Source organism: Gymnoscopelus microlampas (genome assembly GCF_963454915.1).
Source record: "Gymnoscopelus microlampas genome assembly, chromosome: 19".
Taxonomy (NCBI): Eukaryota; Metazoa; Chordata; class Actinopteri; order Myctophiformes; family Myctophidae; genus Gymnoscopelus; species Gymnoscopelus microlampas.
In genome coordinates this window covers 29,647,142-29,658,997 of record NC_139956.1, presented here as the reverse complement: position 1 = coordinate 29,658,997, position 11,856 = coordinate 29,647,142, and the positions used below count along the sequence as shown (strand labels likewise).

The 11,856-nt window shown below is 40.1% G+C and overlaps 1 protein-coding gene across 1 annotated transcript; it reads right to left on the bottom strand.

Annotated features, from left to right (window-relative positions):
• Positions 1-1,377: 1,377 nt before the first annotated feature.
• On the bottom strand, positions 1,378-10,949 carry LOC311034853 (serine protease 33-like). Its single transcript, XM_084042877.1, has 6 exons — positions 10,829-10,949; positions 7,697-7,717; positions 7,358-7,520; positions 6,588-6,856; positions 5,971-6,119; positions 1,378-2,974 (listed from the first exon to the last, which is right to left on the bottom strand). The coding sequence occupies exons 1-6, from the start codon at positions 10,923-10,925 to the stop codon at positions 2,456-2,458; spliced, it is 1,218 nt and encodes a 405-aa protein (XP_083899003.1). The 5' UTR covers positions 10,926-10,949; the 3' UTR covers positions 1,378-2,455.
• Positions 10,950-11,856: the final 907 nt, after the last annotated feature.

The following is an 11,856-nucleotide window of genomic DNA, read 5'->3' as shown; positions in this document are numbered from 1 at the left end:
GGAAATGATGGCAGCAATATTATATTATATCCTATCCTATTATATCACTTACGCTATATGAAAGTATGCAAATAAGTGTGCGACCGAGCAGGCCATCCTAGTAACAAAATAAAGTTGTATTTGCTCCGTTTTAACCTTGGGTTTTGAAATATCAAAGAATATGGCTTTTCTTACCTTTAAGTTGCAGGAGGAGCATGAGAGCTATCCCACACAGTTGCCTGTGGAGGGCCATTTTTGAATCTCCATTCCACTTACCTGATCAGCATAGTCAAATAGCTTTGTACTCAACTCCTCCCATAGAGTGGCCCCTGACATCAAACCATTTAGACATGTCACTGGTTTCCTCATTCCTCGTTGATCCCCAGTCTGTAATTACAACACCTCCCTGCCTCGTCTGGGGCGGAGGTGACCTTCCTGTCATCATGATGCACTCAACAATCTGAAGGTCATCGGACTCAAGGCGATCGCAATTAAGTGTGCACGCCTAATGCCAAAGCATGTGGAGTTTGTTTTGTCATATAGTCATAACCGGTCTGTTAGCAAAATGGTCGTAAAGTAGCTTTCATGGAGAACCTCAGATATGATTGAAATAGAGGGCCTAATCAGAGTTCAGAGTTCAAATCTGGGACCTGATGCATGCCATCCATTGAAACATGCAAGTGAAATCTATTTCCCTCTGAGATGTAGTGGAGTAGAAGTAAAAGTATTGAAATGTGGACATATTCCAGTTAAGTAAAAGTACCTCACAGTACTTGTACAGTACTTGAATACATGTAATTAGTTACTTTCCACCACTGGAAATTGATAATACAAAATACACTCAATGGCCACTTAGGTACGCCTGTTCAACTGCACGTTAACGCAAATTCTTCTGTAACGAAGTGTTATTTGATTTACTGTTGCCTTTCTGTCAGCTCAAACCAGTCTGGCCATTCTCCCCTGACCTCTGGCATCAACAAGACATTTTAGCCCACAGAACTGCCGTTAACTGGAATTTGTTAATTATTCGCACCATTCTCTGTAAACTCTAGAGATTTGTTGTGCTTGAAAAAAACAAATCCCTGAAAGACCAGCCCATTTGGCATCAACAACCATGACATGTTCAAAGTCACTTCAAGAAAATCTTAACATACCTTAACAAAACGAAACAAAACTCACCATTATATTCGGACAAACATTATATGCCCTGACAAGGCATGTATTTTTAAATAAAAAATGTCAACTTGATTTTACTGCTATGTGTCTTCTGTAAATCACATTGGATTAACTCCGGAAAGAATGTCGAAGGATTATTACAAATGATAATTCATAACATAACATGAGGCTATCTCAGATTTAATCATTCATTTCCATCACATAATTCGGTCCATGCAATAGTCAGAATTTTATATATGTTTTTTTATTGCAGGCAGTTTATTTTAACAGGTGATTATCCATTTATCATGTACAGTAGCAAGAGTAACCCTAACCCTAAATCACAATTAAAACAGAACACAATCTTAACGTAATTTTGAACCAAACCAGAGCCGTTCATCAGTCCTATCGGCATACCCTCTTTAGCGAAGAACAGTGTTCTTCACTAGAGGCTAGAGAGCAATCGCAGAGCTGGGGGGATTGAGGCCAAACTCTTAAAGTGGAAACATCATTCTTTCAACAACACACCATATTGCCATGCTGCACAATATTGCAGCATGGTTCACAATCTCAGAATATGTTACTGTGGGGGGCTTTACCAATGTAAAGCAACCTCGATACCCTGAAAAGAGGTGAATAATGGCATGATTATGGCTACAAAGATGCACCTGATTTAGCTTAATATTGCAATCTTGATTATTGATAACGATGATTCCTGTTGGGAAAATATGCATTTTTCCAATTCGGTGTCATATTTTTGGTCAAGTGGTATGTAATGGCCGCTGTGATGTTATTGTGTCTCTGTGAGCCTGATGGACAGGGAGATTGGTTTGTACAATGTTCTGGTTATTAACCCTTATATAACAGTGAAGAGAAGAAAGCAAAGATGCAAAAACTGACCCAATAATATGTTTGAATTATTATGCAGTTTTTTTCTGATTAACCCATTCAATTAGAGGAAAACTGGCAGATTTGAGCTATAACCATCATTTTATACTTTGGCTATTTCCTTTTTAATCGTGAACATTTTAGCAAATCTTTGAATATATATATTTTTTAAAGTGAACATTTGTAACTCAAATCTTTGCTTCTGGGGGTCCCTGGAACAAAATATTTTACAAATGTTCGCTTCAAAAATATATATATTGAAAGATTTGCACACGTTGTCAATATTTTTTTTTAAATGAGCAGATCTACAAGCTCGGAGCACGGCACCAAGTGCCGCGCCACGAGCTTGTATATCTGCTATTTTTGAATAGCCAAAGAAATCTTAAAATGACACAGATGCGTTCCCGGGTTGAATGGGTTAATTGCGTTGGCCCTAAGCCAGGGTGAAGAGAACGAGCACGACAGTGAGGAAAACGGCGAAGTACGAGAAATTGGTCACATGTGGGCCACCGCAAAACAGACTCTCCTCACCCCCGTGATCATCTTTACCATCACATAGCACTTCCACTTCCGGTGAAGTACTGGGTGATGTTGTTGGTCCTGTGTGGTTGGTAAACGGTGGCTCTGCGGTATACAGTGGTTCTCCGGTATACCCTGGTTCTGCGGTATACAGTGGTTCTCCGGTATACCCTGGTTCTGCGGTATTCGGTGCTGGCTTTGTTGGAATGGGTGGTTTAGGACACACATTATCGTCATTATCGTGGCCGGGGGCTTGAACCCCGAGGAAGCCTATTTGGTCGGTGGTCCTGTCGCTGATCCATTGCTGGAAGCGTGACACACGAGTATAGACTCCTGGGAGGTAGGGCAGAGCGCAGCCCTCGCCGAAGCTCACCACCCCGGACTGGATCCATCTTCCCCCATTGTAGTACACCATCGGCCCGCCAGAGTCTCCCTGAGGAAAGGAGAGATTTAAGTTTTTTTTTTTTAACCCATTCAATCCGGGAACGCATCTCTGTAATTTTAGATTTCTTTCGCTATTCAAAAATAGCAGATATACAAGCTCATAGCGCGGCAATGAGCTTGTAGATCTGCTATTTTTTTTTAAATCGTTAATATATCTATAAATCTTTGAATCTTTGCTTTTGGGGGGATCCCTGGAACAAAATATTTTACCAATGTTTTCCAAAAATATAAATATTCAAAGATTTGCATTCATTTTCACGATTTTTGAATAGCCGAATACATCTAAAATGACACCGATGCGTTACCGGTCTTAAAGGGTTAAATAAGTTTATTCTGGTACTCCTTGTCCCTTGGTATTCACAAAGCCTGAAATGAAAATGCACCGTTTGAAGGAGGCTTCATCGACACATTACCGTCATATGAAGAGTTTAATATGTTTGTTTAAACGTTATATTTGATTGTTGATTCGACGGGGTGTCATAGAGAATGATAGAGCTAATATCATAGAGTTAAAAATAATAGAGAGGGCACCGGATATCCCTTCCCATCCACTTGCATTGAGTTGCTCACCCAGCGCATGGGCCGAAATCACCCCTTCTTCCGGGTTGTGAAGTGTGATGGGCGAGGCCTATTTGGGGCTTCTGCAGTGTTGGGCAAGTTACTTTTAAAAAGTAACTAGTTATAGTTATTAGTTACTGCTCCAAAAATGTAATTTCGTTACTTTACTAGTTACTAAATTATGAAAGTAACTAGTAACTAGTTACTTTACTTTACTTTTTTTTTTAAATAAGAAAAAATGTATAAAATAAAAGAAAAATATATACCGTAAATTTCGGACTATAAGCCGCGACTTTTTTCCCATTTTTCGACCCTGCGGCTTATATAACGGTGCGGCTTATCTATGGATTTTTATAGCTAACGGCCACTAGGGGACCTCCTAAATCTAGGGATTTTACACCCGCGGCTTATAGTCCAGTGCGACTTATATATGTACAAATCATTCAATTTAGCTGCTGCGGCTTATATTCAGGTGCGGCTTATAGTGCGAAAATTACGGTATATTATTTCCAAATGATTTTGATAGGCTGTACATAAAAACGTTTATTTGTTTCTTCTTTAGAAAACGTTTATTTGTTTCTTCTTCTTTAGAAATATTTTCTTTCACATCAGGATGTAATGATCATTACACTCAAAGCAATACAATAACCCACCTATCTCCCACACTCCCTCCCCAGTCAGTAGTCAGTTTGAATGAATTTGATGTCATTTGCATATAGATGTGAGTGGCCTTAATTTAACTGAATAAACTTTTTTTTATTTTAAAATAAAAAACCTCTCACACTTATGCTAGTGTACTGTATCACACACACACACACACACACACACACACACACACACACACACACACACACACACACACACACACACACACACACACACACACACACACACACACACACACACACACAGAGAGAGAGAGAGTTTTAGTGTTGCTCTGTGGCACAGTGAGAGAAAAGACCATTGTAGTCATTATGAAATGTAGTGGAACAATTAAACGTCTTAAACTCAACCGTTGCGATGGGAAGCATGTCCTCCTCAACAACATACCTGCCAATCAATCTGTTTAGTTGAGTCTGGGTGACATGCTGTGGCGATTAAAAAAAAATCTTTGCTGGTGGAGTCTTCTTTGGCGACTAGTTTTATAACCCCATGTACTTTAGTTAGGTGCTTCAGGAGATTAGCATTGCTGTTACTCGATGTGGACAATGTTTTCTGTCACTGCAATGTCTTTAGCGCCCTTTATCCCCACAAATTCTAAATAATGGTTATATTTCCAAGCTGCAAACTAACGCTGCGCTTTCGATCAGCTGAGACTGTGTGTGCGGTTGTTGTGGTGGGTGTGTGTGTGTGTGTGTGTGTGTGTGTGTGTGTGTGTGTTAGGGCATTAACAGAATAATCGAATATTCGAATATTCGACTATCAAACCGACTATTCGACTATCAAACCACTATTCGATTATTCGATAAAAAAAAAAAAATTAAAAAAAAAGGTTTTTTTTTTTTTTTAGTGGCTTTTCTGCAGCAGACACGCAGCTGTGAGCTCTGGTGTGACGTCAACTCGCATTCCTTGAGTCCAGTCATCAATGTCATTGAAAAAAAAAAAAAAAAAAAAAAAACTTTATTTTTTTTATTTTTTATTTTTTTATTATTTTATTTTTTATAATCAAATCGATTAATCGAATATTCGAATACTTATAGGTCGAATAATTCGAATACTAAAAATCACTATTCGTGAATGCCCTAGTGTGTGTGTGTGTGTGTGTGTGTGTGTGTGTGTGTGTGTGTGTGTGTGTGTGTGTGTGTGTGTGTGTGTGTGTGTGTGTGTGTGTGTGTGTGTGGCAAGACCCGCCCAACTCTGTCTCTGATTGGCTTTGGCTGACATTTTACCCCCTGTTAACCAATCATTACTCCTCTCTCTCTGGCAACTTTCACTTTCTCAAGTTAGAGTGAGTGGGAGCGCTTGAATTTGCCTGTATCCATCCAAGCCTGTCTGTCCTGTTTAAATGTCAGGCAAGCTGCTCCGCGGGGGAGACAATTCAGTTGGATCACTTAATGTAACGCAGTAACGCACCTTTTTAAATCACAGTAACTATAACGCCGTTACTGAATTGGAAAAGGCAACGCGTTACGTTATTAGTTACCGCAAAAAGTAGTTGCGTTATGTAACGCGTTACGTTAGTAACGCGTTAGTCCAAACACTGGGCTTCTGTGACACGTTTTGCGTCACCTCGGTGCGCAGCCCCGTGCGCAAGCTCATGAGTCGAGCCCATTGTTCGAAACCGTTTTCGCTCGTTCATGTACAGTGGCCCCAGCTGTTTTAAGCTGCAGTACCTATGAATGGTCAGCATGTCCAATGCGCTTCAATGCAACCACTGGGTTCTGGGGGCTTGGCTAATATGCACAGAGGAAGAGAAGAATCTGTCACCTGGCATGAGTCCTTTCCTCCAGTTTGGAGACCAGCACAAATCATCTTATCTGTGATGACGAACTTTTGGTCAAGGTAGCAGCCACACTGTTTGTTTCCCATGACCGGCACCTCAACTTCCTGAAGGGTCTGGGGAGAGGGTAGGGGAACTAATGGGAGACACATGAAAACAGAATCATTTGCATGGATTTAGCATAAAGAAATGTTTCTATCCATAGCAACTTTTACCTGTAAACGAAAAAAAAAAATTAGCTTCCCTAGGCCAGGACCCCCCTCCATTATTTTCAAAACGTATGCGGTTTAATATGGGGGTGATTAAATATGTATTCATTAACCACACACAATGTATATGTTTTCAATTTGTCTTCAAAAAATCAAAAATAACCATTATTTAATTAAGTAATGCAGATGTTTAACAATAATTTAACTCTTGAGAGTGTAAAATGAAACCAAATGGTTTCATTCTACGCTCTCAAGAGTTAAAGATCTAATAAGGGTCCATTTGGTTACCAACTCTCCATCATTTAGCTGGGGACCACCTGGAACCCAACTCAAGGACCACTGGTGGTCCCTGGACCACTGGTTGAGAACCACTGATCTAGATCTGTGCAGCTCACCTCCTATGTCGATAGCCCCCCAGCCAGTCACCCAGCTGCTGGTTCCGTTGTGGAAGGTGCTCTGCGACGCAGCCAGACACACTGGGCTGATGCTGTCGGTGAAGGTGACAGGGCTATCGAGCTTCAGGAGACAGATGTCGCTGTCGAACTTCGCTGCCTTGTTGTAGTCTGGATGGCAGGTGATCTGTGTGACCTGCCTGCGCACTTCATTGGGGTTCGAACCTTCTTGGCTCTGGCGACCCAAATAAACCGTGGGCATAGTGTTCGAGCTGAAACAGAGGGGATTTTGATGATTTAATTGAAGATCATTTTGATTCAAATGCGATCTCTCTCTCTCTTTCTCCCTCTCTTTCTCTCTCACACACACACACACACACACACACACACACACACACACACACACACACACACACACACACACACACACACACACACACACACACACACACACACACACACACACACACACACACACACACACAAGACTCAACAGCGTTTATCAATGCACCTGAAAAACCTTCATATCAGCTTGTATGTATTCAACATACACAGATGGCATGTCATTATAGGCAGAATAAATTACAGAGTCATCCACAGCATGTTGCAGTGCAAGGTGTTTTGAGCTTGTAGTTCAGCTACTTTTGATATTTGTCGTACAACAAAGTATATAGGGCTCAAGTGGTTGAAAGACTTGTTTGGACTGGAACAAAAGAGTGCAAACTATTTCCCTCTCAATACAGCCCAAGTCTGCCTTAACATGGATTTCTCACTTTGGGAAGCAGTGAGCAGCGGTCAGCACCCATTCTTTGTTGATGAGAGAACCTCCACAGAAATGGCCATTACTGCTGTGTATACTGGCCTGCCAAGGCCAGCTTGCAGGGGTGGCATCATGACCGCCAACGATTTTGATCTTCTCAGGGGCCTTACCGCACACTAATGAAACACAAATGAGGTTGTGTTAGTGATGTTTACTATGTGGGCTACTAGATGTAAGATACTGTAGATGGTTGTCTTTTTCATTAGGCTTAAAAACAGGCTGTTAATGTTTTAAATACTGCAGAGAGGAATGAATGTAAAAACAAACAATATAGTTAAACATGGATGCTTACCGTTCCCTTGCGCATTAGAGCCTGCAATTCAAAACAAAGGAAAACATTAGGTGAGGCTGTTCAGTAAAGAGCATAGTTGTGTACATGTCTGCACTTTGTTGCCTATTTCTTCATTGTACTCAAAATGTTTGTTTGACAGAAAAATAAAATATCTGAAGACTAATACTTCCGTAGTTTTCCTCAAATAAAAGTATACAAAAGACAATACAAAAAATATTTAAATTAACGCAGCAACCAGGGATGGGCAATTTGAGGACTGGTCTGGACCTACAGATATCTGGTCTGGACCTGCAGATATCTGGTCTGGACCTACCGTACAGTACCGGTATGTAAAGTGTTCCATATTGATGCTATACTCTGAGTTGACAGTGCCTGGTATCGAACCCAGAACCTTGTGACTCAAAAGGAAGTGCTCTACTGACCACAACACACCATGTCCGTGTTCAATACATGGATGTTTAGTGAGAAGAAATATAACCAAGCAAAGGTTATCCACGAAATATGATGTGGCAGCCCCAAACTCAGTTTACCTTGTCTACGCTGCAACACTGAAAACTGAGTTTTTAAATATCTTCACCCTGGAAGAAGTTTTCCACAAAGTTCATTTTCAGGGGCCAAAATGAGTTTTTTGAAAGGCCCAAACTCACAGAAGAAAAAACAACCTGTGTACGTGTGGACAGGGCCTAAATCTCCATCAGCCAAAAACTGGGTCTGACAAACTGGTTATAGGTATGCCATAACTACTTAAAGTCCAGACAATACTTTAATTGGCATGTCACTTTTGACATGTTAAGATGCATCCTACGCCCACTTTCTATCATAGGCAATGACAAAAGAAAGAATTTGAATAATTTGCACAAAGGAATTTAAGATGTACTGTAAATGTCAATGAAGAGTGAACTCAGAATTATATGATAGTAACAATACACAGTACTACTAATACTAATGTGTTACTAGTACGGACATTTTGTTTACAAAATATTGATAAAGTTGACTTCAGTTCACTACATTGATTGAAAATATTGATGAGTCCTAGGCCTATTACATTTTGCATAATGCGTCACTTGTAGGTTGGTTGAGGAATAAAATTAACCAAAAGATACTGTAATGTATCATTTATCTGCCTTGTAATTTTAGTGTCAAATATGTGAGTTCTTCTTCTTGGGGTCATTTCCACAAACTTTTAAGCTGTACATCAAACCGGTAAAAAAGGAAAATAAAATACTGACAGAACAATGGCACACAATGGCAGAGCAAAGCAGTTCATTTAGCTATTAGTCAAGAGGTGGTGTAAGTGATATTAAGTGTTACATAGCTATATTCTGATTGTTGCTATAGAGTAGGGGTGCAATTTCAAAATGGAATTAAAGTATATCTTAAAGTAAAAGCATACATTGTTGGCCTTGAATATGAATATTTATTTGAAAATGAAATTACATCGCTGACTGTTTAACAAGGCCTGACGATCTCCTGTCATCAGGCTGGCTTTGGACATTACTCGTGAAAGTTACAGCCCTCTGTGGACTACGTGGTTGAACATTACGACAGTACTTTGACACTCTGTTCGCACTTTATCAAACAGAGTGTGTCAGCACATTGTACATGATTCATGTACAATGTGCTGACACCTTTCGCACCTTAGTACCTATCATACATACTGTAGCTGCTGCTTTGTGGCCCTACCAAAGTGCTACCACCTTTGTGCCCAACCTTATGCACCTTATGTCTAACCTCATGTACATATACTGTTCCGGCTGGATTATGCTGTGTGTTGCTTGCATAAAAACAAATTACACTTCTTTTACATAGTTTGAGAACCGCTGAGTGTTTGGTCAGTACAGGGGTTTCCCGATCTTTACATTTCTTTAGTGAACAGAAAATTCATTTTCAGTTCGGGATAACAGTTTTATCCAATCAGGAGAGAGAACTCATAAAGGATACACGATAAACAAGTGAATTGGAACTGGAACTCTATAATGATAATCTGATAATTGATCATTGGGGAGTTCTCTCCCCTCCTGATTGGATAAAATTGGTATCACAACGTGAACATATATTTTGGGGAGACACCACTGAGGGTGCTGTCACACCAAACTTTGATTCTACCTATGCGGGCAGATTCTGTCAATGCTTTTCAATGGGAACGGAGCGGTTTGTTGCCATTCAAGGATTTCTGCAAAAAAAAAAAGCTCTGTTCCCATTGAAAAGCATTGGCAAGAATCCACCCGCATAGGCAGAATTAAATAATGACTGAAATATAGTGAGCACAGTGTTTTTGAGTGTTTGAGTGTTTGAGTGTTTTTGTGAATTTCTCTTACTTTATCCAGCCTTCTAACTCATGTTAACTGATATACTGATTTGTAACTTATGTATGAGTGAGAGCACACACTGGCTATTACATGGGCACGTTTCCTAATAATGATGACTACAGCAATCCGGTACACTTCCCCTTCTTGAGATTCTAACTCCCTTTCTGTGGAAGTTCTTGACATCCTACTTCCCAGTAACTGCTGGGTCACCTTAAGTCACCAGGTCATTGAGTGAACTCTTTCTCAACTAGTGGTCCATGTCTGTCTCTTCTTGGCTATAGAGTCTCATGTCAATTTCTGTCTCGAACATTGCCCTGTACATATTCTTCAGGTAACCTAGGACAGCAATAAAATACTACTGTCACAGAGATATGTACCGGTAGTTACAAAAGGTCAAATACATTTTGGTTGGGAGAAAAAAAAGAAGTTGATTGTATGATGGTTCAAAGGCCCAAAAAAATAGTGGGCTGTTGTAGCACCAAGTTGAGATCTGAAAAAATTGGGATGGAGGTTCTTCCATGGCTTAGTGGGAATGAAAAATAGGGAAAATATTGGAAGCAATATCATCATATTTAGAAAAGGTAGTCTCATTTTTTATATCTCATGTCTTTATTAAGATAAGGCACATTAAAAGTGATTTGGAGCCGAATCCCTTTTCTAAATTCTTTCACTGTGCTTTACACAGAGATGCGGAGGGATGTGCAGTACATTGTTTTGGAAGCAAAATAATTATATCCTGCATCACTTATAATAATAAGATTATGAATAATCAATTTAAGCCGAATGCCTAAAAAGAAAGGAGAAAAAAAAGTGCTTTTCTCACCTTTGAACTCCAGGATGAGTATCAGAGATAATCCGCACAGCAGCTTCATGTCGAGGGCCATTTTCTCTCTCTGTTTCACTTGCCTGATCAGCATCATTAAATAGCTTTCTCCATGTCCTTAACTCCTCCCATACAGTGGCACCTGACATCAAACTGTTTTGATGTCACTGATGCACTACCGGTAATCATCATTCCTCTCTGATCCGCAGTCTGTAATAACAAATGCACACTGTAACACCCTTCTGTAATTATGATGCATTCAACCGTCTGAAGGTCATTGTATTCAAATACTGTCAACATTTCGGTGGACTCCCTTTGTGCCAGTGGAGTTGGTTTTATATTGTCTAGACCAATGACTACCAGTATAGTCACAACTGGTCTGTCAGCATATCTAAAAGTAGCTTTCACAGAGAACCTATAATCTGATCATCTCGTCATGCAACCCAAATTTCTGAGGGACTCTTACATCGGACATCTGCATTTGACACATACTGAAGGACTTTAGAGGGGTTCTTTTCAGTCATAAAACTTCACAAAATATTTTTACTGCAATGCACCTCTTATCGGGATCCCAAGCGAGAGCCTTCAAAGGCTTCAGTACATCCAGGACAGCGCTGTTAGGATGCTGATGAGAGTGTGCAAATATGAGCACATCACACCCATCCTATAGTGTCTGTGTCACCACCAGACCACCACCAGACCACCACCAGACCTCCAGCTTATAAATTAGCTCACCTCTGATTAAAGTTAGGAGCCCTTGCATGAAAGTATTTGTGGCACTACATTCCTTAAAATCCTATCATGCCCTTTATCATGATCAAATCACTCATCATGTACTGTACATACAGGTGTATGATGCTTTTGACTCTGACCTTTCTTTTTCCATTTGATAGGTTTCTCTATAATTTATCATAAACCTTAAGGCTGCAGATCAGACTCCAAATAAACTCACACGGACACACTGAGATCTCAATTTTACTTGCTAGCAAGGAGTGACAAGAACAATGCTACCACAGATTGCTCCACAG

Bases quoted from the DNA above. Each gene is read 5' to 3' on its own strand.
- LOC311034853 (XM_084042877.1), bottom strand. From the start codon at position 10,925: ATGATGCTGATCAGGCAAGTGAAACAGAGAGAGAAAATGGCCCTCGAC. The intron at 7,521-7,696 runs GTAAGCATCCAT...GTGTTTCATTAG, and splicing joins CTCTAATGCGCAAGGGAACG to TGTGCGGTAAGGCCCCTGAG. The intron at 6,857-7,357 runs GTGAGAAATCCA...CCTCTGTTTCAG, and splicing joins GCTGCTCACTGCTTCCCAAA to CTCGAACACTATGCCCACGG.